Here is a 21,077-nt window from a genome sequence, read left to right on the forward strand (position 1 = left end):
GAAGAGTGTGAATTATCATGAAGCCTGGGCCCAGACAACCTCTCCATCTGCTCTTTCTTGATAACTCCTTGATCGTACTTTCCTTTCACGTGCTGTTGTGAAAACACATGAGGAAAATTTGAGGTTCTCCAGAGTCTCTTGCTTCTCTGCACTCTATTTTATACAAAAAGAACAAAATAATAGAAAGCAATAATTCATTAAACAAGATATGGATTTCCCCTTTGCACAGTGGAATTTATCTCAGCCTCTTTTCATGAGCAAACATAGATCATCTTAACGATTTCCCTGAAATGTAATTAAAATCTGTTAAATATTACCATTGCCAGCAAGGGACAGGATTATTCTAGTCTCAGACTGATGCTAGTGGCTCAGCATTTGTCACAGTAAAGAAATAACCGCCCACCAGGGATTCAATGTATTTCCCAAACCTGGCTTTTGTTTTCCATCCTGTCCTTTGTTTGTAGTGCTGAACTATAACAGCTGATTTCCGGATCTTTTTCTATAATGTAAAGACTCTTTCTTTCTGAAGCCGGTCTCACTTGCGGTCCAAGACATTGAGCAGAGTTTATTTTACATATTTGTTAGAGGAGGCATATAGTTTGTACCCTGTGAAGAAGCATTTACATTTACTAGGCTACTCTTCAGAGAAGGCAATGGCACCCCACTCCAGTACTCTTGCCTGGAAAATCCCATGGACAGAGGAGCCTGGTAGGCTGCAGTCCATGGGGTCGCTGGGAGTCGGACACGACTGAGCGACTTCACTTTCACTTTTCACTTAGATGCATTGAAGGAAATGGCAACCCACTCCAGTGTTCTTGCTGGAGAATCCCAGGGACAGTGGAGCCTGGTGGGCTGCCATCTCTGGGGTCGCACAGAGTTGGACACGACTGAAGCGACTTAGCAGCAGCAGCAGGCTACTCTTCTGGGTCTTTAATCCTGTATCTGGGAGACAGAGGGCACATTCAAATGGCTGGTACTTGAGATTTTGGAGAAAGACTCAGGAGACCAACAGCAGAAACAAAAGGTATTTCATTCCCATTGACTTACAAAAATTGTGCGGATTCTGACTAGACAAGGAAGATGGCCTTGGGGAGCAGCACTCCAGGCTTCCCAATTCAAAAGTCAAGACACTTGGCACAGGATCAAAGTTTGCATGTGGTTGACATAGATGTTCACAGTTACTGCAGCCTTTTACCACTTGCATTTAATAGTAGCATTAAAATGACTGTATACTAGTAAAGTGTGGTGTGTCCAGACAGCAGAACATTATTCATCCTTAAAAGGAAGGAAATTCTGACCCAGGCTACAACAAGGATGAAAATCTTGAAGATTTTATGCTAAGTGAAATAAGCCAGACACAAAAGGACAAATATTGTATGATTCCTCTTAGATGAGACACTTAGGATAGTTTCAGATCCACAGAAGACCGCAAGTGGAATTGTGGCTGCTGGGATAATGAGGGGAAGGAGAATGGGGAGTTATTGTTTAATGGGCACAGAGTTGCAGTTTTGCAAGATGAAAAAAATTCTGGATATGGATAGTGGTAGTGGTTGCACAATGATTTGAATGGACTTCATGACACTGAACTGAACACTTGAAAGTGGTGAAAATGGTAAGCTTTATGCAACAATTACACAAAATTTTTTTTTAATTTAATGACTATGTACCATAGGTGAAATAACAACAGGATATGAATGCAGCCTACATACAGGGATATAAAGGAACACTGTACTGGACAGGCCAGTGGCTCCTGCAGGTGTGCTGAGAAGCAGGATGAGAGAAGCCAGTGGCTGCTGTGATGTCCCTGCACCCCCACTCCACCTAAGGCCTTGAATACAGCCCGCCCCTCTTACTTCTTTGGTAATGTTAGCCACTGATTTGCCCACGACAGCGTTCTTCCTCATGAAGGACTCTTGCTGAGTGCTCTTTACTATGGGAAGGGGTGAGGTAGAATGGCAGGTATGAGATGAACCGGCCCAGCCTCTGGATAACAAGGGAAAGCCCAGGCCTTGTCCTTACAGAAACAGAATGAGACGTTATGTCTCAGATACCTGCCACCTCTGTCAAACCCACAGTTTATGGGCACATACCCAGCAGCCTCCTGCAGTCCCCAACATAGCCTAGGAATCCCCAGGGTATATTCCACTTGACCCAGCCTTCTCTGAACTTCTCTATTTCCTCAAAATAAGCAGTCTGCAGCTTGGCTCCCAGTGAGCGACAAGAGCCTGATAAATAACTTTTTCTAAAATGTTAATGGCTGACAAGCCAAATGTGACCTCCCTAATTTCATTTATTCTTCCTAGTTAAAAAAACAAACCAACTAAAACTCCAAGAGTGGAAGTTTTTCATCCCCCACAAAATGAGAAGGCTGTATCCCTACCTTCAAAGAGTAGTCTCTGAACCCCCAGGCCAGGAAAATGACTTGGTCAGACTTTAAGGTTCTGCTCTCATCACATAAGCTTCCTTAAGAAGAGAATTTGCATCTCATCATCATTGTCCCTGCAAAGACTAACAGAATGCCTTGTATGCGCTGCAAACAATTCTAGAAATATGTAGTGTCTGACTGCATTTCCTAAACACAGAAGGGCTTTTACTGGGCTTCATTCTTTTTCTGGAACGCACAAATGATTTCAAATGATTCCTTTCTCCCCCTTCTTTGTGAACATCAGGTAACCTATGGCATCCACCTGTGTGCCTTTTGGCCTAGAAAAGATGGTGAAAGTATGAGAGTGAAATCAACCCTGCATGCGTGCGTGCGCAGTCATGTCCAGCTCTTTGCAACCCTGTGGACTGTAGCCCACCAGGCTCCTCTGTCCATGGGATTCTCCAGGCAAGAATACTGGAGTGAGTTGCCATGCCCTCCTCCAGGGGATCTTCCCGGCCCAGGAATCAAACCCACATCTCCTGCATCTCTTGCATTGCCGTGGATTCTTTACCCCTGAGCCACCAGGGAAGCTGAAATTAATCCTAGTGGAGGATAGACAGACACCAAATCCATTCCCATCCTGGGAACCTACCCCCTCTGCAGTTTGGATCAAGAGGCACAAACAGGACGGCTCATTCAGACTTTCTTCAGTGTGTTAGTGCTTGGTGGGCGCCTTTAGTTTTGTAAAAATAACAGTGGGCTGATGTAATTTCATTTTTTATCCTTTCAGAGCATCGTGGAGCTGGAGAAGGAAAGAATTCAACTCTTATGTAATAACTTAAACCAGTACTCCCAACATATTTCTGTTTTTGGCCAAACCTTGACCACAGTGAGTAGTAGAGAATTTGCCATCTCTGGTGTGCGTGGTAAGAACTGGCAGGAAACATGTCTTCTGCAACCTTGTTCTGCTTTCCTTGGCCTTGCAGTGCCACACACAGATTCACTGTGCCATCAGCAAGATAGACATCGAAAAAGATATCCAGGCTCTCATGGAAGAAACCACAGTCTCATCTACAGAAAATAAATCTGAGTTCCTATTAACTGACTACTTTGTAAGTATGGATGGAAGGAGGCTTCATTTGTGGGGAACCTTAGTCTCATACTGAGGGATTCATTTTTTAAAAAATTGAGAGCAATTGTAAAAGAAACATTGTTTTGTAAATTAAAATATTGACTTTTTATAGTCTGCATAAGTTTAAAAACTGTGGTTTACAGATGGGGTGATGAAAATATGTCTTCAGTATTCTCTGCCAGGGAAGAAAGTCAAAGAGGATCTTAGACTGAATCTTTTCATTTTTGAAGCAAATATTTAATTTTTTTAATTAAAAAAATTAATTTTCATTGGAGCATAATTGATCAGCAATGTTGTGTTGGTTTCAAGTGTACAGCAAAGTGACTTAGTCATACAAATACATGTATCTATTCTTTTTCAAATTCTTTTCCCATTTAGGTTATTACAGAGTATTGATCAGAGCTCCCTGTGAAAGACAAAGTAAATTAGCAATAGCAATGTCTGTTCAAAGCAGAAACAAAGATAGAGATGAAAGTGGGAAGGGAGATTTGATTATATGGGGAAAGTACTTTTTTCCTTCCAAACAGTGTAAGTGATCCCTGAGATGAGGCAATGTACAATAAAATACATCTATTACTTTCTTGTGAAAATACCTCTGTAAGCTAACCTGTCAATAAAATAAGGGTCATTCTCCTTGAAAATTTGACTAAGGTCCTATTGAAACATAATGAAGCAGCCACAATGGTTTATCTTTAATTGACGTGCCCATGGGAAATTTTGGTTTCTATGTCATTTGAGTGCACCAGAACTAATGACTATGTATGTTGTCTAAGAGAATGGACTGATTCTCCAACTGGGAGAATAAGATTGTCCTAACACCCTTAATATTCTTGATGCTTTTCAATTGTGCTAGAGAAGGCTCTTGAGTCCCTTGGACTACAAAGAGATCAAACCAGTCAATCCTAAAGGAAATCAACCCTGAATATTCATTGGAAAGACTGAGCTGAAGCTGAAGCTCCAATACTTTGACCATCTGATGTGAAGAGCCAACTCATTGGAAAAGACCCTGAATCTTTCCCTGCTGGGAAAGATTGAGGGCAGGAGGAGAGGAGGGGGAGAATGAGATGGTTGGATAGCATCACCGATTCAAAGGACATGAACTTGGGCAAACACCGGGAGATAATGAGGGACAGGGAGGCCTGGTGTCCTGCAGTTCTTGAGACAGAAAAAAGTCAGACACGACTTAGTGACTGAACAACAGCAACAATATTCTTAAAGCAAAACACCTCCAAAATCTAACTTGGTAGTCATTAGCAGTAAGTATAGACTGGGTTTTATCGAGTGCTGCAAAATTCACATGGACTAGGGTAAGACAGTGAAGAGGAACTAAAAAGCCTCTTGATGAAAGTGAAAGAGGAGAGTGAAAAAGTTGGATTAAAGCTCAACATTCAGAAAATTAAGATCATGGCATCTGGTCCCATCACTTCATGGAAAATAGATGGAAAAAGAGTAGAAACAGTGTCAGACTTTATTTCTTTGGGCACCAAAATCACTGCTGATGGTGACTGCAGCCATGAAATTAAAAGACGCTTACTCCTTGGAAGGAAAGTTATGACCAACCTAGATAGCATATTCAAAAGCAGAGACATTAGTTTGCCAACAAAGGTCTGTCTAGTCAAGGCTATGGTTTTTCCAGTGGTCATGTATGGATGTGAAAGTTGGACTGTGAAGAAAGCTGAGTGCTGAAGAATTGATGCTTTTGAACTGTGGTGTGGGAGAAGATCCTTGAGAGTCCCTTGAACTGCAAGGAGATCCAACCAGTTCATTCTAAAGGAGATCAGTCCTGGGTCTTCTTTGGAAGGACTGATGTTGAAGCTGAAACTCCAATACTTTGGCCACCTCATGCAAAGAGTTGACTCATTGGAAAAGACTCTGATGCTGGGAGGGATTGGGGGCAGGAGGAGAAGGGGACGACAGAGGATAAGATGGCTGGATGGCATCACCAACTCGATGGATATGAGTTTGGGTGAACTCTGGGAGTTGGTGATGGACAGGGAGGCCTGGCGTGCTGCGATTCATGGGGTCGCAAAGAGTCGGATAGGACTGAGCAACTGAACTGAACTGAGGGTAACACAGGAAAACAATCTGAGTGTAAATATTGAACGGCTGGTGATTAGTGTGAAAAATATTTGTAAGTTTACTGTAAAGGCCATGTTCAAAAGATTGTATCAATGGTTTAAATGCCACCTCTGGTATTGATTTTCTTTCTGACAAATTTTTGGAAAAGAAGAACAAATTTAACAAAGTTAATGATGGCAGTCTACTCTATCTCAAGTTGACCCAGTAGTAATCTATCCCTGGAAATATATTCACAAACAGTAGACATCCCCAAAGAAACCAAATGAAGTCTTGGACTAACATGGAATTCAGATTATAATGTGCATTCCTCCAGCAAGAAAGGGCTGACGGTTGGACTGAGGCATCCTTGCACTTGGTAAATTCAGAGCCCACCTGCGGAGGTAACATCGGCTTGGGCCTCAGCCTCGGGCAGCTGTGTGATGGAGTGGACTGGTGGAGAATGGGGAGCCACAGGAGTTGGCTTTCAGGAGTAATTACTTACTAGCTATTTAGTCTTGGGCCTTCATTTATTTCTGAGTATCACAGGTAAAATGGGGAAAATAAAGCCAATTTAATAAAGTTGTTATAAGAATCACATGAATGAAAGGTACAAAAAAAAATTATATAGTACACAGCATATTGATATTTCTTCCAGCAATCTTGATTCCAGTTTGTGCTTCCTCCAGCCCAGCGTTTCTCGTGATGTACTCTACATATAAGTTAAATAAGCAGGGTGACCATATACAGCCTTCACGTACTCCTTTTGCTATTTGGAACCAGTCTGTTGTTCCATGTCCAGTTCTAACTGTTGCTTCCTGACTTGCATACGGGTTTCTCAAAATGCAGATCAGGTGGTCTGGTATTCCCATCTCTTGAAGAATTTTCCACAGTTTATTGTGATCCACACAGTCAAAGACTTTGGCATAGTTAATAAAGCAGAAATAGATGTTTTTCTGGAACTCTCTTGCTTTTTCGATGACCCAGCGGATGTTGGCAATGTGATCTTTGGTTCCTCTGCCTTTTCTAAAACCAGCTTGAACATCTGCAAGTTCACAGTTAAGGTATTGCTGAAGCCTGTCTTGGAGAATTTTGACCATTACTTTACTAGCGTGTGAGATGAGTGCAATTGTGCGGTAGTATGAGCATTCTTTGGCATTGCCTTTCTTTGGGATTGGAATGAAAACTGACCTTTTCCAGTCCTGTGGCCACTGCTGAGTTTTCCAAATTTGCTGGCATATTGAGTGCAGCACTTTCACAGCATCGTATTATAGGATTTGAAATAGCTCAACTGGAATTCCATCACCTCCACTAGCTTTGTTCATAATGATGTTTCCTAAGGCCCACATGACTTCACATTCCAGGATGTCCAGGATATCAATAACCTCAGATAAGCAGATGACACCACCCTTATGGCAGAAAGTGAAGAAGAACTAAAGAGCCTCTTGATGAAAGTGAAAGAGGAGAGTGAAAAAGTTGGCTTAGAGCTCAACATTCAAAAAACTAAGATCATGGCATCTGGTCCCATCACTTCATGGCAAATAGATAGGGAAACAGTGGAAACAGTGGCTGACTATTTTTCTGGGCTCCAAAATCACTGCAGATGGTGATTGTAGCCATGAAATTAAAAGATGCTTACTCCTTGGAAGGAAAGTTATGACCAACCTAGATAGCATATTAAAAAGCAGAGACATTACTTTGTCAACAAAGGTCCATCTATTCAAGGCTATGGTTTTTCCAGTGGTATGTATGGATGTGAGAGTTGGACTATAAAGAAAGCTGAACACAGAAGAATTGATGTTTTTGAACTGTAGTGTTGGAGAAGATTCTTGAGAGTCCCTTGGACTGCAAGGACATCCAACCAGTCCATCCTAAAGGAAATCCTGGGTGTTCATTGGAAGGACTGATGCTGAAGCTGAAATTCCAATACTTAGGCCACCTGATGAGAAGAGCTGACTCATTTGAAAAGACCCTGATGTTGGGCAAGATGGAGCGCAGGAGGAGACGGGGACAACAGAGGATGAGATGGTTGGATGGCATCACCGACACAGTGGACATGGGTTTGGGTGGACTCCGGGAGTTGGTGATGGACAGGGAGGCCTGGCGTTCTGCGGTTCATGGGGTTGAAAATAGTTGGACATGACTGAGTGACTGAACTGAACTGAACACAGCATATAGATTAAATACTTTAATCTCATTATATTTTTATAAAGGCTCTTACAGTATTCTCTTTGCTCTAAATTGTCATGCTTCCCTTTCTTCAGGACAATCTTTCTAAAGCTAATCTCTCCACCAATATTCAGGGTCCCAGTCTTTCTCCTTCCTTTTCAGATAAGTCCTGACTCCTCCACTTCCATCTTCAGTCATCTGTTTTCCCTCTTTCTCCAAGATTTCTGTCTCTACTGCATTCATGATCAGCCACCACCCCACCAGGCCTAACACCTTTTTGTTTTTGCACACAAAGGTTTTAATCATTTTAAGTTGCATATCACTATACGACATTTGCTCTTTGACTTGTTACTAGGCATTTACACTGTGTCCTAACATCTTTATTCTTTCAGTTCTGGAAATAATGCTTATGAAAGCTCTTACATAGTTAATAGTTCTCAATCTACATGATAAAATTTCCACTTCAGCCCTCAAATCTGACCTAAACTACTTAGATAACTTTTTTCTTCCACTATATTTGCTCAAGCAACTGGTATGTTTATTTTTTATTTCACACAAATCCTCCCTCTATCCTTTGCTTGTGCCATTCCTCCTGCAAGGAGTAACTTCGGCCCTCCTTCCCCTCAACTGAAAGGTCCTGGTTAAATCAGCTAGTCTTTGCTTGTGCCATTCCTCCTGCAAGGAGTAACTTCTGCCCTCCTTCCCCTCAACCGAAAGGTCCTGGTTAAATCAGCTAGTCTTCTTAAAGCTTTCATGCCTCTGACCTTGGTAAGCCATGCACTTCTATGAAATAGCTATAGTAACATTCATTTTCCAAGGGTAATTTTTTCTGTTAAAGTAAGTTCTTGGCTATATACTTATCAGTTGTGAAGAAGATGTCTTCTTATTAAGCAGGTCTAGAAAAGTAAACCTATCTGTGGAAAACCAAAGATTATCCTGGCTGTCTGGGGAGGCCTTACAAATAGCTGTGAAAAGAAGAGAAGCGAAAAGCAAAGGAGAAAAGGAAAGATATAAACATCTGAATGCAGAGTTCCAAAGAATAGCAAGAAGAGATAAGAAAGCCTTCTTCAGCGATCAATGCAAAGAAATAGAGGAAAACAACAGAATGGGAAAGACTAGGGATCTCTTCAAGAAAATCAGAGATCCCAAAGGAATATTTCATGCAAAGATGAGCTTGATAAAAGACAGAAATGGTATGGACCTAACAGAAGCAGAAGATATTAAGAAGAGATGGCAAGAATACACAGAAGAACTGTACAAAAAAGATCTTCACAACTCAGATAATCACGATGGTGTGATCACTCACCTAGAGACAGACATCCTGGAATGTGAAGTCAAGTGGGCCTTAGAAAGCATCACTACGAACAAAGCTAGTGGAGGTGATGGAATTCCAGTTGAGTTATTTCAAATCCTGAAGGATGATGCTGTGAAAGTGCTGCACTCAATATGCCAGCAAATTTGGAAAACTCAGCAGTGGCCACAGGACTGGAAAAGGTCAGTTTTCATTCCAATCCCAAAGAAAGGCAATGCCAAAGAATGCTCATACTACCGCACAATTGCACCCATCTCACACACTAGTAAAGTAATGCTCAAAATTCTCCAAGCCAGGCTTCAGCAATATGTGAACCGTGAACTTCCTGATGTTCAAACTGGTTTTAGAAAAGGCAGAGGAACCAGAGATCAAATTGCCAACATCCACTGGATCATCGAAAAAGCAAGAGAGTTCCAGAAAAACATCTATTTCTGCTTTATTGACTATGCCAAAGCCTTTGACTGTGTGGATCACAATAAACTCTGGAAAATTCTTCAAGAGATGGGAATACCAGACCACCTGATCTGCCTCTTGTGAAATTTGTATGCAGGTCAGGAAGCAATAGTTAGAACTGGACATGGAACAACAGACTGGTTCCAAATAGGAAAAGGAGTTCGTCAAGGCTGTATATTGTCACCCTGCTTATTTAACTTATATGCAGAGTACATCATGAGAAATGCTGGACTGAAAGAAACACAAGCTGGAATCAAGATTGCTGGGAGAAATATCAATAACCTCAGATATGCAGATGACACCACCCTTATGGCAGGAAGTGAAGAGGAACTAAAAAGCCTGTTGATGAAAGTGAAAGAGGAGAGTGAAAAAGTTGGCTTAAAGCTCAACATTCAGAAAACGAAGATCATGGCATCCAGTCCCACCACTTCATGGGAAATAGATGGGGAAACAGTGGAAACAGTGTCAGACTTTATTTTTCTGGGCTCCAAAATCACTGCAGATGGTGACTGCAGCCATGAAATTAAAAGACGCTTACTCCTTGGAAGAAAAGTTATGACCAACCTAGATAGCATATTCAAAAGCAGAGACATTACTTTGCCAACAAAGGTTCATCTAGTCAAGGCTATGGTTTTTCCTGTGGTCAGGTATGGATGTGAGAGTTGGACTGTGAAGAAGGCTGAGCGCCGAAGAATTGATGCTTTTGAACTGTGGTGTTGGAGGAGACTCTTGAGAGTCCCTTGGACTGCAAGGAAATCCAACCAGTCCATTCTGAAGGAGATGAGCCCTGGGATTTCTTTGGAACGAATGATGCTGAAGCTGAAACTCCAGTACTTTGGCCACCTCATGCGAAGAGTTGCCTCATTGGAAAAGACTCTGATGCTGGGAGGGATTGGGGGCAGGAGGAGAAGGGGGCGACAGAGGATGAGATGGCTGGATGGCATCACTGACTCGATGGACGTGAGTCTGAGTGAACTCCGGGAGTTGGTGATGGACAGGGAGGCCTGGCGTGCTGCGATTCATGGGGTCGCAAAGAGTGGGACACGACTGATCTGATCTGATTATTTTTTTCTTCCATTGAGTTAACTTTGAATGTAGCAGTGAAAGTCTCAGTGCAACTAGGAGTAGCAACTCTTCCTTTTTTCTACTGAAATTGTTAAACTTCCTTCTTTTTCCCTAAAGGAAGAAGATCCTAAAAATGCAATGAGTAAAGAGCGACAGACATCTTCAATAAAATCAAAACTGTTGAGACTGCAGAAAGATATTGAAAAAGCCTCACGAGACCAAGAAGGTATGTAACTATCTCTTTGATTGGCCTGGTGAGGGAAAGTATTCTATCCTGAGGTTTCATTCAGAGTTGGGGTGCTTCTGCTTTTGCTGACTGGTGCAGAGATCATCTCATTTAAAGGACCAAATGTCAGACCTAATTTGTGTGAATAAAGAAAAATTTTCTCTCAAAGGAGAGAGCAAAAAAAATTAAACATGACATTTTGGTCCATCTGTGAAATTTTTATAAGTACTATACCACCGTTTCCAGAAATGTAACGTTGTCCTTTGTTCCTGAAATTGGCTGATATGAAGGACAATTAGTTTGGATTAAAACATAGTAAACCTCCTAGGTGGTTTACTTACCAGGTGGCGCTAGTCGTAAAGAACCTGCCTGCCAATGTAGGAGACCCAGGTTCGATCCCAGGGTTGGGAAGATCCCCTGGAGAAGGAAATGGCAACCCAGGCCAGTATTCTTGCCTGGGAAAGCCCAAGGACAGAGGAGCCTGGTGGGCTACAGTCCTTGGGGTCGCAGAGTCAGACAGGACTTCGCAACTAGACAACAAAACCCTCCTATGTACAAGGCTTCCATTTATTTATTTTTCCCATATTAGTTTATTATTATTCCATTGGAGGGGTGTTAATACGTGATTTTTTTTTAAATTAATTTTGTACTGAAGTATTATCGCTACACAGCACTGTCTTAGTTCTAGGTGCACAACTTAATGATTCACACTTCTATACTTTACAGAATGATCACCACTTGTTTGTTTTTTTTTTAAACCAACTCCTGAATGATGTGAAAATCGTTCAAATTAAATCCTATGCTTAGAGGTTAGGTATGTTAGAACATGAAGAAGCTCTAAAGTCCTACAGATAATGAAAACAATTTCATACTTGGGATTCTGATATGTGGAGCTTGTTTTCTGTGGACCAGAGAACACTATTGCAATGTAATACTTGATAGGAAATCCAAGAGAGCAAAATGTTTAGAAATGTAAATACCAGCAGAGGAGAGCTTAAGATCGTGGTAAAACGTTAGGGAACTGCCACAGAATGGATCTACAAGAAGGACTCAAAAGCTCATCTTGAGTTTTTCATCTTGAACAACAATCAAGACTCTTTAAGCACCAGCATTTCTCTAATATCATTAAATGAAGGTGCAGGTCACCCATTCAGTAAAATTTAGCAACAACTACATACACACACAGCTCCAGCCATTTGGGAAATGCTCCAGGAATCAGTTCTGGGCTCTGGCTCCCTCTGAGTGTAACCACCTTTAACCCCTGCCCCTCCAGGACTGAGCAATGGTGACTGGCAGTGTGATTTCACTTGCAGGCTTGGAACGAATGCTGAGAGCCTACTCCAGCCACTCCTCCTTCTCAGACTCAGAGAGCGAAAAAAGCACAGCAGCCTTAATGGACGAGGTAAATATTTGCAGAGCGCAGTTTGGTAGATTTAATGATGAAGGAGCTATTTGGGGCACGCCTGTGTTCTGGCCCATTTGACCTCTGCCTTTCCTTTCTCATGACACAGAAAAGTCTAGTCAGAGCTTGTACGGTCAGCTCCTTGACAAGTGGTTTGAGGAATCTGGAAAAATCCAGCTACTTAGAGATGTTTGCCTAAAATAAAAAACCTTCCCCCTGCCCCCAGAATAGAATCACTCAGTCAAGGTCTAAAAATCATGTGTACGCTACCTCAGTTAACAGATGTGACTGAAAATAAATGCAGGGTCTGCTTTCAGAGAGGCCTGCATCCGGATCTAGCTCGGCCAGTTACAGGCCAAAACCTGGGACAGGTTTCGTTTTCTCATCTTGGAAGTGGGGATGTGGTACTTAGCTCAAAGGGGTTTTGTGAGGTTGAAGCAGTATTTAGAAAATGCTAGCATAGTGCACAGCTGCTGCTGCTGCTAAGTCGCGTCAGTTGTGTCTGACTCTGTGCGACCCCACAGACGGCAGCCCAATAGGCTCCTCTGTCCCTGGGATGCTCCAGGCAAGAATACTGGAGTGGGTTGCCATTGCCTTCTCCATAGTGCACAGAGGAGGGCTGAAATCCTGGTAATTATTATAGAGATGCTGTTTTCCATTTATCCCTGAGCCAACATCAGGGTCTTCTGAGAATAATAGGGGAAAGGAGAGATGTGGATGTACAGAAGGAAGATGGCTGTTTAGGGTGTGAGAGCTTCCAGGGAAACAAGGAAAAAAACTTCAGAGGCCAAGGTCATTCTGAGGGGAGAGGAGGTGCCGTCAGTGGAGGTAGGGGGAGGTAATTTTTGCCGAAAGGCTGGACTGCAGCAGCACCCAGACATCTGCTGCAATTGATGGGCAGTGCGACCTCTTCAGAGGAACCCACATTATAAAAAAGTTAGCAAAGGCCCATGAATTTTATACAGGAATAAAAACAAACAAATACTGTGACCTATGTGCGGCAAGGTACACAATTTCTGTTATGATTGGAGAGAAAGCTGATTGGGGTTAATTTGAGAAGAATTCAGGAAGAGATTAAACTTTTAGCAATGTTTTGAAGGATCCAGGAAGCTGGGCCAGTTTTCCTTTCCTTGCACGTAGCCTATCTAACTCTTGTAAAAAGTATGTACCTAATAAATTCTGTCCGAACAACAATTTCAGTAGTCCTTTGGTAAAAATAGGCAGATGCAGCCAGGTATTGTTTATCTGTTTTTTAGCAGCAGCTTCCTTTGGTGGAGGTGCTCTTTCAGGAATAAACCTGACACTTGGTGAAGACAGGCCTGAATTCTGTTCACTTGGGAACAGAGGTCTAATATCCTTGCAGTGACATGTGGCTACAATTTTTATAAAATTATAAAACAGACTGAAAGACATTTTCTGTGACAACATAAAATGCTTGGTTAACTAATTCAGTGTAAATGATATTTACCAAAAGGAAATCATATGAAGCATTTTATGACGGCATTAATTTATAAGTTTTATTTCTTTGGGTTCTTGCATAGCATTTTGTCATTGATACAGAATTTGTATTAGGATCTTCCGGGCACCCAACTGGCCCGATTCACACAGTGGAGGATGCAAGATGGGAGATGAGCTAACCCCTGAATTTATGGTGTTTAGGATCTAGCAATGACGCAGAAAGGGTCTTCAAATAGTGGATGCCAAATATCTGTGTCAGAGATTATACACCCCCACATCTGGTGGAGGGAAACTATTGACAGTAACGGTGATAGATTGATTTTGTCTTAGGCAGGGGAGGTTTCTTGCAGGGGGATCTCTATTTCCTATTTCATTGGCTCTTGGTCCAGTGCCATATTTGAAACAAGAATGTTGGCAAGCCATACTCTGAGAAATTGTTGCAGAAACTGGAAGTGTTTGGGGGCAGATATTGTCTTCGGTTACCAGAAGGAACACACCACAGAACAGAGAGACTTGCTGTTGATGTTCTCAAGTGCAGACTGGATCTAAGGCTAGAAGCTATGGAGGAGCTTTTGATTGCATCTTAGGTGAGCCTGCCCACTGTGCAGTGAATTGTTCCAAGGACTAGAGCCCTTCCCCATCGATTGGAGGTGTTTGGTCCATGGCTGTGATTCCCTGACAGTGATGTTAGGCTTATGAATCCCAGGCTGCAGACTTCCCTGGCAGTCCAGTGGTTAAGACCTCGCTTCCACTGCAGGTGGCACAGGTTTGATCCTTGGTCGGGGAATCAAGATCCTGCATTCTGAGTGGCACAGCCAAAAAGTAGAAAGAAAAAAAGGAATCCCCAGGCTGGAGATGTGGAGGAGGGAGAGGCAATGGTGAGGAGAATGTTGAATAGCAGACTCTTTTCAGTATTTAGATTCTGTGCTTTGATTTACCTTGACTGAACACAACTTGACAGAGAAGTCAATATAAAGTTTCTAGCTCAAGGTCAAATTGAAAACAGGAGACTAATAGCTTTAGTTTCACTCTTTATTTTTATATTCAAATAGCCCAAAATATTGTTTCTAGTTTTCAGAAGTGTTGCTGCAAACTTTCCAGGTAATATAAGACCTCACCTCTTCAAGAAATAATAACACCACCAAGAAAAACCCTGCCACACATCATTTTAGTTTGATTCTGTTGACAAGAGTCAATTCTCTTCTTTATGTTAAGTGCCCATGGCTCCAAAGCCCCCTGAAAGCCTGCCTTCTGCAATCAGCACTTACTAGTCTCTTTTCCCCATTCCTCAGCAGAAAGTTAACTAAAGCTCGTTGTCACAAAATGCTGAGTAATATATCTATCAAGCTTTCTGGTTTACCTTATTTACAAGGGTCCAGAATAAGGCTTTCTTTAGACTTATTAAAGGGTCCATTGTTTTTCTCTCTCCAGCATTTTATGCAAATGAATTGCACAAGAATTGAATGTGTACTTTTCTGAACCTCTTTGTCATTTTGGAAGTTATCCTGATGTCCCTTTATCCACCCACAATGAGTTGTGCCTCCGTCTCTAGAAATTTACTCATATGGTCAAATGCTGTTTCCACAGAATAGCTTGAAACTAGACCTTCTGCAAGCAAACTCCTATAAACTGTCATCTGTGTTAGCAGAACTTGAGCAAAGACCTCAACCCAACCATCCCTGTAGTAACTCCATCTTCAAGTGGAAAGAAAAGGTAAACATTTAAGAGGCTGGTTATAATTTCTTGACTGGCCTTGTTGGGTAGAATGATTCAAAGAAGCATCAGGGCAAAAAAGCTGTTATGAATTATATATGCCAATTATAAATGCTCAAATCTCCAATTGCACAATTTTAAGATAAATTTATTTATTTTTTGAGCACAGTAACAAAGACTAAACACAAATGAACAAATTCTTTGTATTCATAGGTAAATTAATGAGTTAAAAATACTTTGGGTTCCTTCTTCCTTCTCATTTTCTAACTTTATCCCTTGAACGTGCTCTTAGAGTAAAATTTCTATTACATTCCTAAATTGTAAGATTTTGTGATAAGCAGTAGTCTCATCCATTTAACATAGTACATGATGTTGATAATGTGTGAGCACAATTAAAAGGTTCACACACATGTATTAATGCTTTCCCGGTGTTTCACTCTAGGTGTTGATGAGCACGTGAGTATACACGGTTAGCTGTTTTCCATTTGCTACCAGAAGAGGGAGCTGTAACTACCTTGTGATGAAGGGACAGTTTTCTTTCTGAGCCTTGAGCTCTAAAGGGGTCTCAGTCATTTACACAGAGTCATGATTATTTCACTTGCATCAAAACCAATTAAAGTTGAATTTGTAGAAGGAATGGTGTAAATATTATATGGCTTAAGGCTGCAGGTCAGAATTGCAAACACAGGCTATAAAATATAGTAATGTCTAATTCTGAAAATATTAAGGTTTCATTAACAAAACCTCACTATAGTAGGATTTAGAAATGTATCGAATGATTTCTTTACATCCTTCTCCAAATAATTAAAAAACAGATTCCTGAGGAAAACAGCTGCAGAAGAGTTACTTTTCTCAAATACTTTTGTTGATAGTGCTGTTAAAAATGTCTTTCCCCCTCTATTCAAACAGCAGCAGACACATAGTTCTGTAAAAATATCTCGGCCTGTTCTGATGAAGAGATTAGAGAATGTTGTGAACAGGGCATCTTCTGATGGGCAGAGAATTCCAAGTCCTTCGTCTACAGGTAATCTCATGCCCAGAATAATTCGAGGCTGGGTCCTATCACTAAAGCACATTGCCAAAATTATATTTTATTTTCAGAACCACACGGATATAAATTGGCTCAAGGAAATTAACATTTCAATCAGGACTGATTAATTTATTAGAATGTGTAGCTTTCTGTGCAAATGTCATCCAAAAGGTGGGAAGGACTCAAGAAGAATGCAGGTGGGGGAGGGGGGAAGAATTCGCTAATGTTTTAGGGAGGGCACCCCCAGTCCCAGCGTCCATGTTATTCAGACAGCCTGCAATTTGTTGTCCACGCTCACCCTGGAAACGCTGTGAGCTCTGCAGCCCTGTCTCCACAGCCTCCTCCAAACTGCCAAGGAAACCCCATCCTCTGTGCAAGAAACGTTGTGATCCCAAAGCTTACCGGCTTTGTTCAGTCACTTGACTTTGGTCATTTGTCCATCTACCCCCATTGCCTTTTACCTTTCAAACCCCCCTGCCTCCCCCCAACACACATCCACACAAACACGTTTCATTATCCTTTATTTTTCAACTATAGTATTACCATAACCTTGACTGTCTAGGTTCTTGATTAGAACTTGGCAAAAAAGAGTTTCGGTCAAACCCAGGCCATTGTAGTCCACCTGTACATTAAAGACCCATGGTTGCACAGTTTGAGAAACAGTTCCCTAAGTACCTGGGGATAATGGTAGGAAGCTCCTGCTCCAATATATTCCTGATGGGAAAAACAAGTGTGGGTTTTCCAAGACACAAATACAACATCGGTCAACACAGATTGACCGATGTGAAATTCACATGGAAAACAATTTAAAAATGTCATCATTATTATTACTACGACAATAACTTTTGTCTCTAGACTTATTTTCTATATTATAGCTTTTGAGTATATAATAAACATAGTTCATTCTTATAGTACCTACCTCAGAAATGGTTACTGAATCAAAGAATGAGTATTATGTACAATGATAAACTTTTCTTCGGGGAGGATTTCAATGTATTCAAGCTCTGCACTACGTGGTGAACACTAGGTCACTTTCGCACTGTGTTCTTCTTGCCCACTGACCCGGCGTTAGTCACTAAAACTCGATCCAACTTTCAGCCTCCGGTGTGACCCAGCTCGGCAATGGTCTTTGCAAGGCCTTATATCCTTTTCAGGCCAGGCAAGATGATGAATTGGACTTGGAAAAAGGTAAGAATCATTCTCAAATAGTTGACTTGCCTTTTCACGTGAAATCTTTAACTTGACTATAACCTTTGTCTTAGCTTTTAAAATGAGTACCATGTTAAATGAGTTCAGGTTTATAATCACCCTTCTTAGAAGATAGAAAGATAAGCACACCAGAAAGAACGCTCATAATAAAAACAGCTGACATCTATGCAGTATTTACCAGGTGCCAGACATTGCTGCAAACACATTGTCCAACTTAATATTCATAAAAACCTTTTGAGGTAGGTATTATTATTTATGCCTGTTTTATAAGTGAGGAGACTGAGACACAGAAATGTAAGGTACTTCGGCTAAAGTCACTGGCAGTCGAGGCTCAGGATTTGAACTTGGAAACCCAGTCACGCTGTTAATCACAGTGCTCAGTTGGGGTAGAATATCAGTAATGGACAGATATCAGAGAGGCAGCCCCACCTTTTTCCTTTTTAGAAGCTACACATACTGGAGTGTGATGTCACTTCCTCTCATGGCTTAATCTAAATGCCAGTTCTAGAACCTGGGTCAGAGAATGCTTAATATTTCTCCTACTTCTCTCTCAAAAAGGGGTTTTATGACTAATTAAAGGAATCAGATCCCCTTCTCCATGTCACAGATTTTTGTTTAACATCGGAAGGTATTATGTAAGGATAACCTCAGATATGCAGATGATAACACTCTAATGGCAGAAATCAAAGAGGAACTATAGAACCTCTTGATGAGGGTGAAGGAGGAGAGTGAAAAAGCTGGCTTAAAACTCAATATTAAAAAAAATAAGATCACGGCATTCAGTCCCATCACTTTATGGCAAATAGAAGGGGTAAAGGTGGAAGCAGTGACAGATTTCCTCTTCTTGAGCTCTAAAATCACTGCGAATGGTAACTGCAGCCATGAAATTAGAAGACAATTGCTTCTTGACAGGAAAGCTAGACAGTGTGTTAAAAAGCAAAGACATCACTTTTCCAACAGTGTTCCATATAGTCGAGGCTATGGTCTACCCAGTAATCATGTATGGATGTGAGAGCTGGACAATAGAGAAGGCATAGCACCAAAGAATTGATGCTTTCAAATTGTGGTGCTGGAGAAGACTCTTGAGAGTCTCTTGGAGAGCAAGGAGATCACACCAGTCAATCTTAAAGGAAATCAACACTGAATACTCTTTGGAAGGACTGATGCTAAAGCTGAAGCTTCAATACTTTTTGACCACTTGATGCGAACAGCTGACTCTTTGGAAAAGACCCTGATGCTGGGAAAGATTGCAGACAGACAGATAAGAGGGCGACAGAGGATGAGATGGTTGGATGGCATCACCAATTCATTGGACATGAACTTGGGCAAACTCTGGAAGATAGTGAGGGTCAGAGAAGCCTGGCATGCTGCCATCCATATAGGGTCACAAAGAGTCAAACACAACTTGGTGACTGAACAACAACAAGGGGTTGTGAAAACCTCAAGATTATTAAATGAGAAAAGGTTACCACCTCAACTTTCTTTTTATGTCCAGTTAGCCACCACGTTCGAATGTTAAGCTAAGGCAGAGATCTGGAGATGAAAATGTTAGTGAGAAAGAATTGTGTCATAGGAGAAAACTTATATTCCATGACCAGGACACAGCACCCAGAAGCAACAGAAAGTCAAAATGGATTTAACAGTTAAACAACAGGGACACCACCACATATTTGCTATTGGTTCATGGGCGCTTCCTTTTCAGTTTGCCAGTCAGAGTTCTCCACGCAGTTACTTTTCCTTGTAGCTCAGAAATAAGTAAAGACAAGAAAAAAGGAAATAGAAAGTAGACCCCACTCCTGCTTTCATCTGAAATCAATGTTGCCTTTAATTTAAAAGCTTTAGGTGTTATAGAAGTCACTTTGTTATTCATCACGCCATCCTAAGACTACTTGTATCAGTAAGTGAGTAAATGAAATGCAGTAGTCCCACTTTCCATATGAGTTAAAACACATATCCCAGATGCCACCTAGAACCCAGGATCCTGAGTTACATAGTTAACACCTTAAATTGATCATCTTGTTTGTCTTCAGTTTTCTCTTGGTTGCAAAGCCTACTTATACATTATATCCCAAGTGGGTTCTTTAAATGGAATGACATGTTGGCATCTTAGGGAAGCTGAAGATAAAATTTTAAATTATTTGTTTGGTTTTTTTACATTTTTACTTTATGACCATACCATGAGACACGTAGGATCTTTGTTCCCCAACAAGGGATCAAAGGATCAAACCCGCGCCTCTTCTATTGGAACCGTGGAGTCTTAATTACTGGATGGCCAGGGTAGTCCATAAATTATGTCTGAATTCCAGTAGTGGACTGTGTCAATCTATTGACCTGAGAGAACACATTAGACAGGGTTTCTAGACTGAGGATGGTCTCTTGCAAGAAAAAATAGTGATGTAACTAAGGAAAGATAGAAGGGGGGTCGACAGTCTCCTTTGCCTTGGAAAGAAAATTACTGGGGAAAAAAGTGAAAGAAAAAAAAACAACTGAAAATGACTTTGTGATGATGCTAAAGATCAAGTAGCTCTTGGATCCTGAAGGAAGGGGATGTTTCCACTTTGATGTATAGGAAGCAGCCAGAGAGAAAGGACTCTCTCACAAGATGGGGACTAGTGTTTTTATCTTGTTTTTTAATAGAGAATTAGAGAAGAGCCATGTGTTTCCTAGGAATTCCATTTACTTCAATCATTGCTTTAAAGGAGTAATGTCTTCAAATTGATATTTTATTCAAATTATCTCAATTGTTGAACAAGGGGTTATATTATTGTGCAAAGCTGTAGGTTGGAACTTCGGGCTATGAAGCTGGCACATACAGTGGAGAGAAGCTGCTTTGATCTAAAGAAAATCTTGGTAGCCAAGACATACTCTTAATAGTCAGCATACCAAACTATGGTGCCCACCAACATGAGGAACCCTTAAAGCACAGACACCAAGGAAGAGTTTGGTGACAACCCATGAGTTCTATCCAAAGGGAACCAGGCAGCCCAAGGACATAGGATCCAAAGTGATTTTGTTTCTAATCAAACTACTTTATGGCACAACTCAGTTGTCCATTACCTAACTTTTTAATATTCTCTGCATTCTGCCTGCTTTGTGCAGAGGTGGTCAATAAGTTTTGCTTCGTCTGAATCACCTGCAGAAAAGTGATGCTACCAAGTAACTCCTTGAAAGCAGAATCTCCTTAAAAACTATCTTAACTGATCAAACTCGGGAAGGTATTAATCGCAGGAACTCACTTGTCTAACTAAATGTATGTGCGTTTTCACAGGCGACATCGTGACGATACACAAGAAGAAAGATGAAGGATGGTGGTTTGGCTCTTTAAAGGGAAAAAAGGGTCATTTTCCTGCTGCTTATGTGGAGGAGCTTCCTTTAAATGCCGGGGACACAGCTTCACAAGCATGAGCGAAATTCTGAAGGCATCATCTTACACACTATTAATTACACAATGTGATGCAAATAAAGGGAAATGCTGTCGTCTTCACAAA

General features: G+C 41.3%; 1 protein-coding gene across 12 annotated transcripts in view; it reads left to right on the plus strand.

Annotated features, from left to right (window-relative positions):
• The window catches only part of NOSTRIN (nitric oxide synthase trafficking), a 63,670-nt gene extending 42,593 nt beyond the window's left edge, over window positions 1-21,077 (plus strand). For 8 of the 12 annotated variants that reach the window (XM_086356387.1, XM_086356417.1, XM_086356402.1 and 5 more), the window contains 8 exons: window positions 3,156-3,254; window positions 3,352-3,477; window positions 10,669-10,777; window positions 12,091-12,179; window positions 15,225-15,350; window positions 16,260-16,374; window positions 17,479-17,568; window positions 20,858-21,077. In XM_086356387.1, coding sequence (XP_086212513.1) covers window positions 3,156-3,254; window positions 3,352-3,477; window positions 10,669-10,777; window positions 12,091-12,179; window positions 15,225-15,350; window positions 16,260-16,374; window positions 17,479-17,568; window positions 20,858-20,994 — 891 coding nt within the window. In that variant the 3' untranslated portion in view covers window positions 20,995-21,077. The remainder of the gene's footprint in view (window positions 1-3,155; window positions 3,255-3,351; window positions 3,478-10,668; window positions 10,778-12,090; window positions 12,180-15,224; window positions 15,351-16,259; window positions 16,375-17,478; window positions 17,569-20,857) is intronic. The other 4 variants (XM_086356395.1, XM_086356424.1, XM_086356447.1 and 1 more) reach the window with 1 other exon arrangement.

The sequence above is a fragment of the Bos grunniens genome, chromosome 2, assembly GCF_055505025.1.
Source record: "Bos grunniens cultivar Pamir isolate PY7600 chromosome 2, Bosgru_T2T1.0, whole genome shotgun sequence".
Classification (NCBI taxonomy): Eukaryota; Metazoa; Chordata; class Mammalia; order Artiodactyla; family Bovidae; genus Bos; species Bos grunniens.